The sequence below is a fragment of the Chironomus tepperi genome, unplaced genomic scaffold, assembly GCF_022539635.2.
Source record: "Chironomus tepperi strain 1889 unplaced genomic scaffold, CSIRO-AGI_Ctep_v1 contig_196, whole genome shotgun sequence".
NCBI classification, from domain to species: Eukaryota; Metazoa; Arthropoda; class Insecta; order Diptera; family Chironomidae; genus Chironomus; species Chironomus tepperi.
The window spans coordinates 2504201-2519314 of record NW_027226318.1 but is presented as its reverse complement, the minus strand read 5'-3'; the positions used below and the strand labels follow the sequence as shown (position 1 = coordinate 2519314).

Here is a 15114-nt window from a genome sequence, read left to right as displayed (position 1 = left end):
CTCAACGAAAAAAATCGTGAATTGAATTTAATGATTTTTATCATTTTCTGAATTTATGTATCCATTAAATGTAAAATTTTTTTTATGGAACAATAATTTTTTCACGCGCTCAATGCTGAAACAGCTTAATTATTATTTGCATATAAATCAATCTGAATCAGAAATAGTATTTATAACATCATCGTATGGACTCTTTTTTAACAAACTTCCTTCTTATTGCGCTTTTTTATTGATCAGAGGTTTTGGATGTGCTGCATTTTATGATGAGATTCTGGGCTGGATGGCAAATGATGTGGAATGCTCAAAGTGATTTTGTGCATTGATCCGTCCGCATAGACATGCCTAGCATGCTTTAAATACAGAAATTACATTGTTGCTAAATTTCATTGTTTAAACTGACATTCTGCCAAGCATTTCAGCAACTCTCGGTAGGTTTAGAGTTATATTATATGACTGGGAATCATAAGGACACAGGTTCGATTCCTCCTCAAGCCAAGCTGCTGAATAACTTCAGTTTTTCTGCCAAATATTCAATTTTAAGTTCCTCAAGCTTGTGTATTAACCTATTGAGCCATGAAACCCGATCGGCACAAATTGAAATGAGTCACAGCCAGATCTTGAATCATTCCCATCCAACATCCCTGCCTTGCAACATTTTAACTACAAGTCTAGAAAGATACATGTTCATTCCCATCCACTTTTGCCACTTCAATGATATCAAATGATCAAATACGAGGAAATAAGTAGAATAAGAAGAAGAAGAAGCTTCTGTAAAATGTTTTGATTTCTCATATTCTATGATTTATCGTTGTGCTTACGAGAAGAAGTCTTCATTTACGCAGCATTGAAAAAGAATTTTCGTGTCTGCAATGTTTAATTTTTCATTTGCGAGATGTGAAGGAATTAGCATGTATGATAAATCCTTTAAAATTATGATACTACTCGTGCAGTCACTTTTAATTTTGTACTCGAATTAAAACAGATATATATGCACGGTCGTCAAAATAAATTTTCATTACTTTGTAGCTGCTTTCCGTAGTCGAGAAGTCAACATTTATTAAAATGATCATCAACAAAGTTTTGATTTGTTGAAATCTCATAGGACACAAAAGAATATTAATGCCTATAATTATTAACATTACGATTGTCTCTCTACTGTTCATCGCTATAGATCGCATGACGTGCTTTATTTTGTTGGCAATCGCTTGTATTATTCCTCGCTGCCATCGACGATTTCTGATTTGATTTGCCCACGAAAAGCATCAGCTTTATATTTATTTTTTCTCTTTGACTTTGATTTGCGTAAATGATTCTCATCGTGATTTCCATTTGGGAATTGATTTTGACATTTATGCATGAAAATTCTCATTTTAAACTGTAAAAATTTGAAGGAATGTGTGACTATCTTTCTTTTTATTATTTTTGTGTAAAATTGGACTGACTTTCTGAATTTGAATAAGAAATTTATGCTCGACTACAAGTATGGATGATTGGCTCGACGTCAATTCAAATTCTTGTTTTATATTCGCTTGCTTTGATGTGTTTCTTTTATTTGCGACGAATTGAATTGTTTTCGTGTGATTTTTTTTAATTTAATGACAAATTGGATGGGTAAACATCCTTGGGTCAATTTTTGATTGAATTTTTCATGGACATATGTTGATGATTTGTGCTTTAATTTCGTCGTTTCCTGTGTATACATGAATCAAGTCTAGTTGCTGAATTTGATGAGTATTTGAAGTTCATTTGCCAATTTTGGATAGAATTTTAAGTTCATTTGTGTCCAAAACATCATTTTAAAATCAAATCGGAACTCCTAAAATGTGTAAACAATTGAAAATTCAAGATCCACTCTAAATATTACAGAAAATCGAGATCCAGCTAAACTTAGAGTAGTTTAACCTCAAAACAATGCCTATAATCATCAATTTACATCACTAAATCTAATTTCAACTTCAAATGTTAATTCCTCAACCATTATCGCTTCTTTCAACTCCGATTTCCTTTCACCATAATTTCATTTTAAACATGCAAATTCGTGCACTTTTCTCTTCCATTTTCGGCTGATATTTCTTTATTACATGCTTTTCCTTCACACCTCCATTCCAATACCTGCATTTATTTGTAAATAATTGCACACAATTTCATTGCTGTACTGCAAATTTTCACGTACGGTGTTGCTTATTGTTTTCTTTTCCTTTTTCATGCTTCTTTTTTTCGGACATCGAATGAATGCTTGCGCGAATCGCATGAATAAGTCTTGTATTGTATGTTATGTTTAAACATTAATCCACGATCGTGTTGAACAAGAAGGAATCCATAAAAATTTGTTGAATTTTTTGGGCATGTTTAGTCTTGTAAATTGACTCTGGATGTGACCCTGTTGGATGTACCCAACTAAATTATGATAAATGAGTGATTTAATGGTCCAAATATATCACGACAGGTATTGGATCTAAAATTTATGAAAAGAACATAATCAGCTACAAGATTGTATAGCCAAAGCCACTTCAATATATCACAAAATTCTACCTACAATGCCCCCCAATTTCCAAATAATAATCACATTCAACAGAATTTATTGTGACTTGACATGCAAATTGAACATTTTTCAGTTATTTTAACCAAAAATTTTTCTCAAGAATTTCACGTCTTATAAGTTCTTTATAAACACAGCACAATAGCCAAACAATGCCAAGAACCTTAAGCATCATTAAGAAATTTTTCAACTCAAGAAACGAAGCTCTTCAACACTCAAATTATCGCGTTTAAAAATCAAAAAATAATACGTATGCCTTTCAAAAATGCATTTTTCATTCTTCAATTTATCAGCAGTACGAAAATTGTATGCTTAAAGGGAAGGCTGCGAAAGAAATAAGAAAAGAATTCTTTTTTTTTTGCTTGCTTGCTTGTCTCGATGCAAATCTTTATGCTTTAATTTTTTGAGGTGCAGAGTTGGATATTGACATAAAGTATGCAAAGGTTGGTTTGGAGCTTCAAAATAAGATTCATGAGAAACATTGTCGTGACAGTAGCGCAACATAGAAACTGTTGCATCGCCACAATATTGTCACGGTGACATCAGAGCAACTTCAAGTCATTTTGATGTGTTGCTGTCAAAACTGTCCAAATACAACTGTCACAGTGACATCAGAGTGACAAAACAATGTCGTTTTGATGTATCGTTGTCAAATTTCAACTATGTCGCATCGCTCAAGTATTTTGGTGGCATCGTGCCACTCACGTAATGCCATAGCACACCTAGCAACACCCATGTCGCCTGCATTATTCGATATCTAAATAAAAACTTATTCAAACCATGAAAAATTTTTATTTTACGGATCTGACGTTTCTGCTGAACTGCGATCATTAATATTATAACGTGCATTACATTTTAATAACATTGTGGCCTGCCATGGATTAATCACAAAAAAATATAAAATTCAAAAAAAATGAGAAATTTCTAATCTGACAAACGTGTGGTCACAAAGTATGATGATGATGGCGATTGGCGACACTTTATGACTGCCAAATGATCTCTTCTGTCCTTTTCATATTGATGATAAATGTTTGAATATTTTCACTACATCGCGTAGCTTCTAAATAGTTTGTAAGACATGAAGCAAAGAAAATGTTTTGCATTTTTTGGTGACATCGTCAAAAGCGTCGCCATTTTTCAGCTGATAAAAGTGTCACAACAAACATGAAACATCAGCAAAAAACTTTATTATAAATTATTATAGTGCAAAATAACCTTCGACGATCGTCTGTTGATGACATTTATTTAGTTCAATCGTCGACGTTGTCAGTTCAGTTAGTCACTCAGTTTGAGGGGAATAAGAAGTAAACGAAGAAGAAGCGAGAGGAAAAAGATCTGATTTTTTTCATGTTTTACATGCGCCTCCGTAGTAACAAAAAAAAATACGGCAGTAAATGTCCCAGACAGTCATGATCAATTTGATTGATTTTTGGCAAATCCTCTTCTCTCACTTCGACTTCTCACACATTTCCTTTGAAATTCCTCACTTGATCTTCTTGCTTGTTTTTTTTTGTCAGTGATACTTATTGGATGTTCATGTATTAGAATATGTATGTGCCCTTGAAGAGTGATTTTCTTGTTTTAAATCCTCCTAAAATTATAAGCAAGAAGAAATCCAAGCTGATCATGTCTTGTACTATGCGCCACGCACAGCTAACAAATTGAAGAGTTAAAAAAGCGAATAAATCTCAAATATAAAGTCCCTCAAGACGCGGCGTCGAAAATGAACAACATTCATAAATTTTCCTCTAAGAGAATTTTGCGATGCAAAGTCATAATAAAAGGAAGATGTGAAGAGCAAATTCCCAACGCTCATAACTAAGTCTTCTTTCTTTTTGCAAAAAAAAGATCGAAATGAAGAAAAAAATGATAATAATAATAATAATAATAAATATTAATCATTTGAAATGAGCAGTAACTACTTCTGTAGATGCCTGCTTGCTGTGGTAATAAATTTCTGTGGCTACACAACAGATTTTTAATTTCTTTTTTCGTTAAATGGTCCTAAAAAGATACAAAATATTTGATTATAGGGTTTTAGACTTGAAGGTCTTGTGGCTAGAGCGCATTTTTGGGTTTTAGTGCTTTTAGTTCAATTGGCTGTTGTGGAAACAATTTTCTATCACAGATCTTGCTCTTTTCTGATCCAGAAACTTGATAAGTCTTGATAACTTGATAAGTCAAGTGAGAATGGAACCAGCATCTTTAATATTTCTGGTCACAGCTCATTATTTTGGGGAATTCACTCGTTTGTACTTTTGGGGATTGCTTAAAAGCTTGGCAAAATGCCAACTATAACTACTTTCTATAGTATGTATGGTACTATCATTAATGCAATTGAACATGAACCTCCGGCAAAGTGATCGCCAATCGATAAATCAAGTCATGGGAAGTCAAGTTCTGAGTTTTAGCTGATCCAGTAGCAATTACCTAAAAGATCCCCAAAACATTAAATCAACATCTCTGTACATAGTAAAGTTCCATCAAAATAATGCTAAATATATCAATCGAATCTCCTAATTCCTGAATCACTCATTGCCATTGAATATTCACTAGACCGCGCTATTTATAAATAAAATACAATTTCCAATGAATTTCACATCTCATTTTAATAATATTTCTCAAAAAAAAAAAAAAAGGCAGAGAGAAAGACTGACTTGAAAGCATAATTTTCACGCGAAAATAATAATGATGTTGTGCCTCATCTGACACATTTCATTAAGTTGGAGGGAAAACTACAGGTGGATAATGAAAATTATGGTGTATACACGCAAAAGAGCTGTCTCTACCATAAACATCTGAATGAAAGTAAAGTAAAAAATGTCGTTGAATTTTATGTCACATGTGAAATATTTTTTTGGCAATTGGTGTGACAATAATGAGGAAATAATTAATTAAAACTGAAAGAAAATATTTTTTGTTCCTTTCTTTCACACGACCGTCATGTTATTCTTAGGGTATGTCGTTCGACTAGTGCCACTATAAAATAAGATATAAATATTTGATCACTGAAAGATGGATTTTATGATTTTTTATTTTTCACACATTTTGGATGGATGAACAGTCAGTGTAATTACAGATAAAAATATTTTTTAACTCAAACATATCGTAAAATCCTCAAATTGTGTATAAATATGAAAAAAAGAGTCAGAATCATAAAATAGAACATTAATAGCACATAAAATTGAGAAAGACAATTTCAGGCGCAAATACTTTCACATTTGCCATTGAAACTGATCATTTGTAACCCTTAAATTCTCACAAAATTGACACTAAACCTTAATATATGTGATTGTTAATTTTATAATTTTCTAACAAATCAAATTGAGCATGAGACTCAGACATAAAATTAGCTTTAGATTTAAGTTGTTTTGATTTTTTTGGGTGATTTTAATCGACTATCTTGGCTGATCATCAGCCTATGTCATGTCTTTTTAAGACTTAATGGTATTTGTTCACATTTTAATGGCTTTGGATGTCGATCACAACACTATAGCTAATATTAAGAAAAGGAGGAAGCCTCTCAAGGGGAACTGAGTGAAATTCTCAGTATTTTAGCGCCGTCACTCATGAATGACAGGCAACAATTCAAATTCTGTCAATAAAGCACATTCTGAGAACGAAGTGACGTACGAGTATCAAGACCCGACCAGGCCACGTGGTTGCAACATCCAAAATATATGCCGATCGGGTTTAATTCCTTCAATGCTCACACAGAGCAAAAGTCCATGTCAATTTAACTTTTTTCTACCTTAAAATCCTCCATTGACCTCAAAACTGCAACATTCTTCGCCATTCTTCTAGATTTCTCCTTTGTATGTGTCAAAACTTACCTGGATCGTACCCAAAAAGAATATTCCATCCATTCATACACGGAGAGCATTCATTCATATTGTGCATAGCAACAATTCCCATTCTATCCATTCATTAGCAAAAGTTAGTTCCATTGAAATTTTATTCTCCATTCAAAGAAGCTGAGAAAGGAAAACGGAACCGCTTTATGTGCACACCTATCCATTTTAGAATAACCTTGAACAAAACTTTATGTATGTTAAAAAAGGAAATGAGTGTCATTATGACGCCGAAAGAAAGAAAGGCATAAAATTGATTTTGTATCCAATTGTTTAATTCTGTGAATTTTTTCTTATTCTTAACAGGTCCTGACATTCTTCAAGACACACCGGTAGCAACAATAAATGAACCGGAAGATATGAAACGTAAGTATTGGCAGCTTGCTGATTTACATTGAAATTTGGCAAACATAACCTCAATAATTAATGTGAAATTTATTATTCCTGACAGATTTCGGTGCCCTTCTTACTGGCAGAACATCAACAATGTTGAAACGCGATGAAATGCTCAATAATTATTCCACAAAGAATCCACAAAATTTAATAGCAACCGGTCGCTTCTCGTTCCATAAGAAGAATTTGTATTACTCATTTTATGTATCAGAAAAAGCATCCCGTCCAAGTGCCATACAATTTATAGATAATAGCGGTAATATTTTAGAGGAACATAGTCTAGTCATACCAAATAATGGTCCAAGCAGTAACTATCAAAATGCAACCGGTAAAATTTGTGGTGTATGGAGACGTGTACCAAGAGATTACAGACGCTTATTGCGTGAAGATCAAATGAATGCTGTCTTAATTTGGGGTGGAAAATTCGGATCAGATTTAGCACTTGCCGGTCCAATCAGTAAATATCCAGCATTATCAACCGAATTATTTAGTTCACTTTTGGAACCAGCACCTGGTACAAATCCTGATGTTATGGCTGGAGCTGGTGGAACTGCCATTGTTTCAACAAACAGCGGTGTTGCTCCATCAATTCATCTTACATTGGTAGTCAATGGACTTTTTGAGGCTGACGAAACTGCCGATATTCCATTAAATATTCGTTTGGAAAGTGTTGAAAAGAGATCTGTTATTATTGAGGAAATCCAACGTGTCAAAAAGCCAAATCATGACATTAATGTTATTGAATTTTCATCACCTGTGTCCGTCAACGAGTTGCGTCTATTGACTCGTGGTAAACTTCAAATTGTCGTTGAGTCAAAGAAAAAGCCAGAAGCATTGAGAATTCAAGGAAATGTAATTACACGTGTTGCCTGTGAACTCTTCCAGACACTACTTTCATCTCACAATCCTGAATCAAAAACCAAATCAGCTGGTATGGCATGGCTTTACTTAAACAAAGATGGATCATTAGTCTACAATATCCAGACACATAATTTGAACATGGTCGATAAGCCATTAATAACTCTCACAAATGATAATGGTGGTAAGAAGAATACGGAACTAGAGGATCTGACATCATCACTTGAGATGGATCGTGCTTATGGAGTTGTTGATAAATTGGGTCCGCGTGTTTTAGAGCCACTTTATGCTGGCGATCTTGGCCTTAATGTTGCAACAAAGTCTGAAACGAGTCTCATTCGTGGTAAATTCTCCGTACGACCTGTCACGGATGCACGCGATTCCGAAGAACCAATTTTATTGAAGCGTGTTGGCGATCATGCACCTTTACACTCTGTCGGTATGGCATGGATTGCTGTCGACAACGATTGTAATCTCCATTACGATGTAAGCTTAGCTGGAGTTCCAACTCAATATCATCCATTGCAATTATATCTTGTTGATATGCCAATGGAAGTTTATGGTGCACCAATTCATCGTCGCTTACTCGAAGAATTTGCTTCAAATCATTTGGAAGGTTTTGTTCTTAGCATCTCAGCAACTGATCTTGCTAAATTGGAATCAAGTGTTAATTTCATTGAAATTGTATCAAAGGATCAAAATATACTCAAATCGAAAGTCAAATCAGTCAAAGTACCAAATCATTGTTATCCATTAACCGTTGAGAATGAAGTTGGCAATGGTGGTGCTGCAGAAGATAACTCAAATCATCAATCATCCGACACGAAATGTTATCATTCGAATCGATTCTATGACGATGGTGAACAGTGGCACAGCACTATTGAATCTTGCACCGTTTGCGCATGTAACAATCGACGTGTTAAATGTGAACCGATCAAATGTCCGCCACTAAAGTGTAAGAAGGAAGACCAGTTGCATAGAAAGGGTGAATGTTGTCCTACATGTGTTGGTAAGTACTTATTGACTATATTCATCCTTTAAGTCTTGATAATCATTGGATTTATGTCTATTTTATAGGAAAATATGTGGAAGAGACCAACAATAATGCCCCACCACGTGGATGTAAACTCGGAGACCAATTCTACAAAGCTGGTAAGTTCTTAACTTCATCTTATTATGACTTCATACTTAATAATGTTGTTTCTAATCATAGGATCATCATGGCATCCATATTTGCCACCAAATGGCTTCGACACATGTGCAGTATGTACATGTGATGCAAATAGTTTAGAAGTATCATGTCCAAGAGTACAATGTCCTCCACTTAACTGCAATGAGAAAGTTGCATATCGTCCTGATAAGAAGGCATGCTGCAAGAGATGTCCTGACGTAAGTTTAACAAATTTATCGAGCTATTCCATGACTAAATTCAATTATCCTGTACAGGTTAAGCCACAAAAGGAATCAAAACAGAATACAGAAGTAATGAAAGATGAGGGAAGCAGAACAGGAACATTGAATTCACCAACAGTAATAATGGCAAGTGGTGGCTGTAAATCACATATGGGATACCATAAAAATGGACAAGAATGGCATCCAATTATCGCTTCACATGGTGAACAGAAATGCATCAAGTGTAAATGCAAGGTAAGTGCTCACTCATATCGAATTAAGTCGATGATATTAAATTCATTGTGTAACATCATGCGCCAGACCTTATTTGCCAATCAATTGACATGACAAAACCACATATTGATAAAATAACTCTTTTTTTACATACATCGATCACAAAGCTACTTCACATACTTTAATTATTTACTCACAACTTATAAAAAATCCCGCTAAACTCAACGACGTGCGGATTATTTGCAGTTTAATTTCAAGGAAAACGAGTTCATTTTTTTCATTTCTTTTTTGTTGCGTTATGTGACAAATTTAATACATATACGCTATATTTTATTTTTAGTTACTATAATAACAATTTTTAGAAACTTGAATGAACAGTGACGTGAAGAATTTGTGTATCTTGTCAATAATCTCTCTAGAAAAAAATATGATAAACTTAAGTCATTTATTAGTCAAAATTAATCATCACGATTTTGCAAAATGCTCACGTTTCGTCACGACTGCTTAGAGTAAAATATAGTAAGAAAGCCCATGGTTGATAAGATTAATTCCGTTATCGATGTTTTTCACGAAATTTAAGTCAATTTTGAGCTGATTAACCGATGGTTCGATTGCCGCCATTTTGAATTTTTTTCTGCTTCCACTTCGAAAAGTAAATTTGGAATAACTTTGAAAGTTTAAGGATATAAAATCATCTTTAATGATTGAGATATCCAAAAAAGTGGCACAAAACAGCCAATAACAATCTCAGCAACAGTAAATCCATAAGAAAGGCTGATTTTGAAAAACAAACTTCCAGCCACTTCCCGCCAAACAATCAAAGTCTAGACTATTATTTAAAACATCACTTTTTCGTGATAACAAAGCAACACGATGGCAACAATCTACTGCGTAAATTTCAAGACATTAAAATTCCATCATTTTTGAAAAAAAAAGGCACAAACATTTCATTCAGCAAGACCATTCAAATTGTACAAATATATTTACACAACAAAACCTACGATAATGAGTGGTGGCGTCTACCGAACGACGACCTGCTTATAAAAATTTCATTCAATTTCAATTCCAAATGATAACAGCAAATGATAATACTATTGGATAATAATAAAGAGAGGCTCTTTGCAAATAATATAAAGTCAAATAAAGTAAATCAGTTGCCATCATATGTACACTTTTTCTAAGATTCAAGTGTACAATGTGGGTTTCTTTTTTCCTCTCGAGATTAGATAAGAAGTATTACTTGATATAATACACATTAAAGAATAAGAATAATAACAATGTTTTCGTTTTTCGCGCGAATTGTGAAGGTGAATGGATTGTGTAAGAAGAACACTATTATTACTATCATAAACATGTGGTAGCTTCCATTGTATTATTGTAAATATACTATACAATATCATGTGTGGTGGCAAAAGAAGAAGGTATCAATAAATGGCTAGAATGAGAGAGATAGAAAGATACATGTCCGACGATGGATAATAATTTGTCATACGACTAACTATGGCACTAATGCGATCAATAAATTGTATTCAGCTTAATTAATTTTTTTTCTTCTCTCTTCCTCTTTGTTTGTTAACAAATTTTTTCAGGATGGTAATATTAACTGTGAGAAGAAGCGATGCCCACGTACAGCTTGCCAAAATCAAAATAATAAAAATGGTAAGAAGCAGCCAATTGACGATGACTGTTGTCAATGTCGAGCCAGACGTCATCAAGCGGGACATCGACGAAAACAAAAGCAACAGCAGCAACAACAGCAACAGAATGCATCCAAAAGTTGAAATATTCATTCATCAAAATAGGAAACGAAAAGTGTAAAAAAAAAATTAAATTTCCAGAAATTATTAAAGTTCTTTTTTTGAGGATGAAAAAACACACCCCCACATATACACGAGAAAAAAAAAAATGTTTAAAATGTTAAGAGAAACAAAAAAGCATACATACAAAATAATTAATAAATTATGAATTATTATCAATTAAGTGTCATTAAGTACGCAGAGCGATTATATATATTTTTTGAGTTTATAATCTATAATGATGAATATGCATATGTATATGTGTATTTCGCATATGTTTTCTTTGCTTTTGATGATGATGATGACGAAAAAACCAAACTTTAAAGGTTTCTTTTTTTTATAACCGGTGGATAAAAATTATTAAGAATATTATGAACAGAAACAGGGCGTGTTGATTGAAAAAAAAAGAGTTATATCATGTTTAATTTGTTGGCTTGATGCTATTCTACCACGCAAATCTATTGCGATCTTCTTAGCGACAATAAATCTTCTGTATTTCTTTTCGATATACTTCCTATATGTATACATTACAAACGCGACTTGCATGCATCAACGCAAAAAAAATGTGGGCTGAATAAGTTTTTTTTGGGTACAACTTCTTTTATTTTATAGGCACATTTACTTGTCGCTATTGAGAACGTGATAAGTCTTCTATATTATTTTAGATATATGATCATACCGAGTGACATATGATTGTGAAGATAATTGCTTAGTAGCTAGATTAAAATACCAAAAAATTGTTTTAAAATTTAAATTTTGAATATTGTGTCATGTCGCATGTGACACGTTGCATGTGACACAACACAGCGTACAATTCCCAATTTTGTCCATACAACATTAGAACGACTCGACAGCAACAAGTCCACAACAAGACAATCACTTGACCACATACACTGTTACAGGTAATTGCATTTACAATACTGTGTTGCTCGGGTACGCATCAAGGCTGACTGAATTAATTGATTAATTGTTTGAAATTTACTTTTTTTTTTGTTATCGAAAAAAATATCGAGAAGGAAATGAAAATTATTTAGTTAAGTAAGCTTTTTAAGAAAGAGCTTTTAGAGGAATTAGAGGAAGCAAGAAACATTGTACATACAATACATTATTAAAAAAATTTCTTATTTTCAAGAAATTTATCTCTTAAAAAATTTATTAAAAAAATCAAAGAAAAAAAAATTGAAAAAATTACATTTATTAATTAAAATACAAAAAAAAAAAAACAACCACACAAAGATGAAAGAAGGCACATCGAGCAATAACAATGTCATTTTTCATAATCACTTAATTCTAATAGAAATTCAAAAAAACCGCAATCATTATGTATTCTTACTTTTAATTAAACTTACCAAAAGCTTTTCTTCTTTAAAAGCTCAGACTTAGAACATGAAAATATATATTATGCTACATATATATATTTAGAAATTAATAATTCGAATCGTTTTTTCTGCAAATTTTATAAGTTTTTACTAAATCAACATCCAAATCCACACACCTACATACACATACACACACATACATACACATGCATAAAAAATCATACTAATTCGTAAGGACTAAAAAAACTTTTGCTAAAAAATTTATACAAATTAGAAATTACTTTTTATGTTGATTGACTTTAAAGGCATAAAAAAGAATGATATTATAAAACAAAACAAAAAAAAAGCAATTAACAAGAGATGGAAAGTGGATATGGATTATTAAATTTGTACCTACAAAATTTTATTTTTAAAGGAAAAGAAAACAAAAAATGTGTAGTCATTACTAATTGTATGAAACTAAAAATTACTATTATTAATACTGAAAAAAAATTACTATTTTATTATTATTATTGGCTTGACATAAAGGTCCACGAAGAAAAAATATAAATACATTATGATGTACATGAAAAAGGGGGAGCTTAAGATCGATCAAATCATGAAGAAGACGTTGGTTAAAGTAGACAGCTTCACATATGATAACATCCCTGCAACATCAATAACACAGTCATTTATCTTCAATTATTTAGATATTCAGGCATGATTCGATTTATTTTTCAGGTTCTACTGAAATGAATTGTGCATGAATCTTAATCATTGAATTTACACACTGTGTTGCATGTGTCATACAACATATTGTATCGAGCGACATACAGCTGATGCGTTGATAGGTGTCGCATGTCATACGAACTATGATCGTGTCATATGCACTATGACAGTGTCATTATTGTCACGCAACAGTTGCAAATGCATGACACATGCTACAACTGTTGCTCCAAGATTTTCAAATTGAAAGCTGTCTACTTCATCTAACTTAACCACATATGAAAGATTCCACCCCTTAACATTATTTGAAAATTTTCTGAAAATCAGCATCATAAAAATTGGAAGAAGAAAAAAAAACTTAAAATTGACCTAAAATCAATTTGTAAATTAAAATAAAAAAATTAACAAGTGTACAATAATTAATCTCTGCGAATATTTTTTATATATCCTTCTCCATAATCCAAAATAGATTACTATTCGCATAATACCGCATTCATTTAGCATGCATGCTGCATACAGTCAAATTTAATGAAATTATCTATATAATCAGAAGAAGGAGAGAAAATGTAGGAAATAAAAAATTTTCATTGACATCTAGTTTTGGGGGGTTTGTTGGGGCACTGGGGTAGGTTTCTTGGTTATGTTCTTGAGATTTTTAACCTCAAAATTCTGGGGATTTTCATTAATTACGTCAAACAATCAAATAACTAGATCTGCGCTAATTGATCTAGATCCTTGATGAAAAATCTGTTAGACGTCATTAGTGGATAGCCCTTATTTAGGAACATATCGAGAAGCCCACCCCATAGTGACTCCAGTCCATCCAATTTATATATTTTTTACACTCAATAAGCATGCAAAATTTCATGTCAAAATATTTTGTATTTTTCGCATGCTTTTTGTTACCACCAGTGAAGAACATACATGCAAAAGAAATGTAGGATTAATTTGGGCAATTTTTTTCTCTTTTTCCAAAAAAAATTATAAACAAAAAAAAACTATGAAACACAAAAATTTCTTAATTTAATTTTTAGATTCTTCACTGGTTACCACGTACCAAAGACTGATAAACTATATATGAAACATTAATAAATATGGAAATGATGATGAAGAAAGTTAGTGGATAAACGGGGTAGAAAATGGCGGTGATGAATGAGGGATGCATTCAAATATAATTTCATATAAAAATATATTATATTAATTAATATCTTGCACAAAATATATATTATGTCTAACGGAGTTAAGAGTTAACTACATTTTTTTGCAAGAAATTTTGCGCGGGAAGATCCAAAAATAAGAAAGGATATGGAAAGTTTATAAAAAGTCCTTTCTTAAGGAACACAGTCTCAAGTGACACAAATTTCATCAAGGAAGTCAATGCCTTATAGACATTTGTGTGACTTGAGCATTAAACAATTTATGAGAACTAACATTTGATGCCATTTATTGAGCATAAAATTCTTCATTCACTCAAAAAATATTAATTTTTTTTTTGAAAAAATTTTAAGTGTTTTTGGAACATAAAAAAAATTATATATTTATTATCGAGAAAGTCAGAGGAAGGAAGAAGCAAGAAATAAAAATAATTAACAACAATAAAATGTAACACAAGATTTTTAAAAAATTGAAATGATGAAATTTACAAAAAGCATCAATGTAATGATGAAGATAATACAATAATTGTAAATCTACTTTACTTTATGATGCAATGAACAAAAAAAGAAAAATGTATTCTTTATAAAAATGGAAATAATCAGCCTTTTACTCTCATTCCTTAAAGTTCCAGCATTTTATTTTCAGCTACCGTGACATTTGTGGTCTTGATTGATCCTTTTTCAGTCTTTTACCATAACTAGCAATAAGCATACCCACTAAATGAGTGTGCTTATGAGTATACTCAATCAAGTCATCATGTCATCTCATATAGTCGATCATGCTTCTTGTCTGTTTGGGATAATGAGTTCTTTTTCAGGTGTTCCTTAATTTTCAGATCACGAAATCTTAATTGTATCTATATAAAGGGATTA

General features: G+C 32.3%; 1 protein-coding gene across 4 annotated transcripts in view; it reads left to right on the top strand.

Moving 5' to 3' along the window:
* sog (short gastrulation) overlaps positions 1–14840 on the top strand; it is a 70526-nt gene extending 55686 nt beyond the window's left edge. For 3 of the 4 annotated variants that reach the window (XM_070639616.1, XM_070639614.1, XM_070639615.1), the window contains exons 5-9: positions 6697–6756; positions 6842–8650; positions 8719–8793; positions 8855–9288; positions 10857–14840. In XM_070639616.1, coding sequence (XP_070495717.1) covers positions 6697–6756; positions 6842–8650; positions 8719–8793; positions 8855–9288; positions 10857–11048 — 2570 coding nt within the window. In that variant the 3' untranslated portion in view covers positions 11049–14840. The remainder of the gene's footprint in view (positions 1–6696; positions 6757–6841; positions 8651–8718; positions 8794–8854; positions 9289–10856) is intronic. The other variant, XM_070639617.1, reaches the window with a different exon arrangement.
* The last annotated feature ends 274 nt before the right edge of the window (positions 14841–15114 follow it).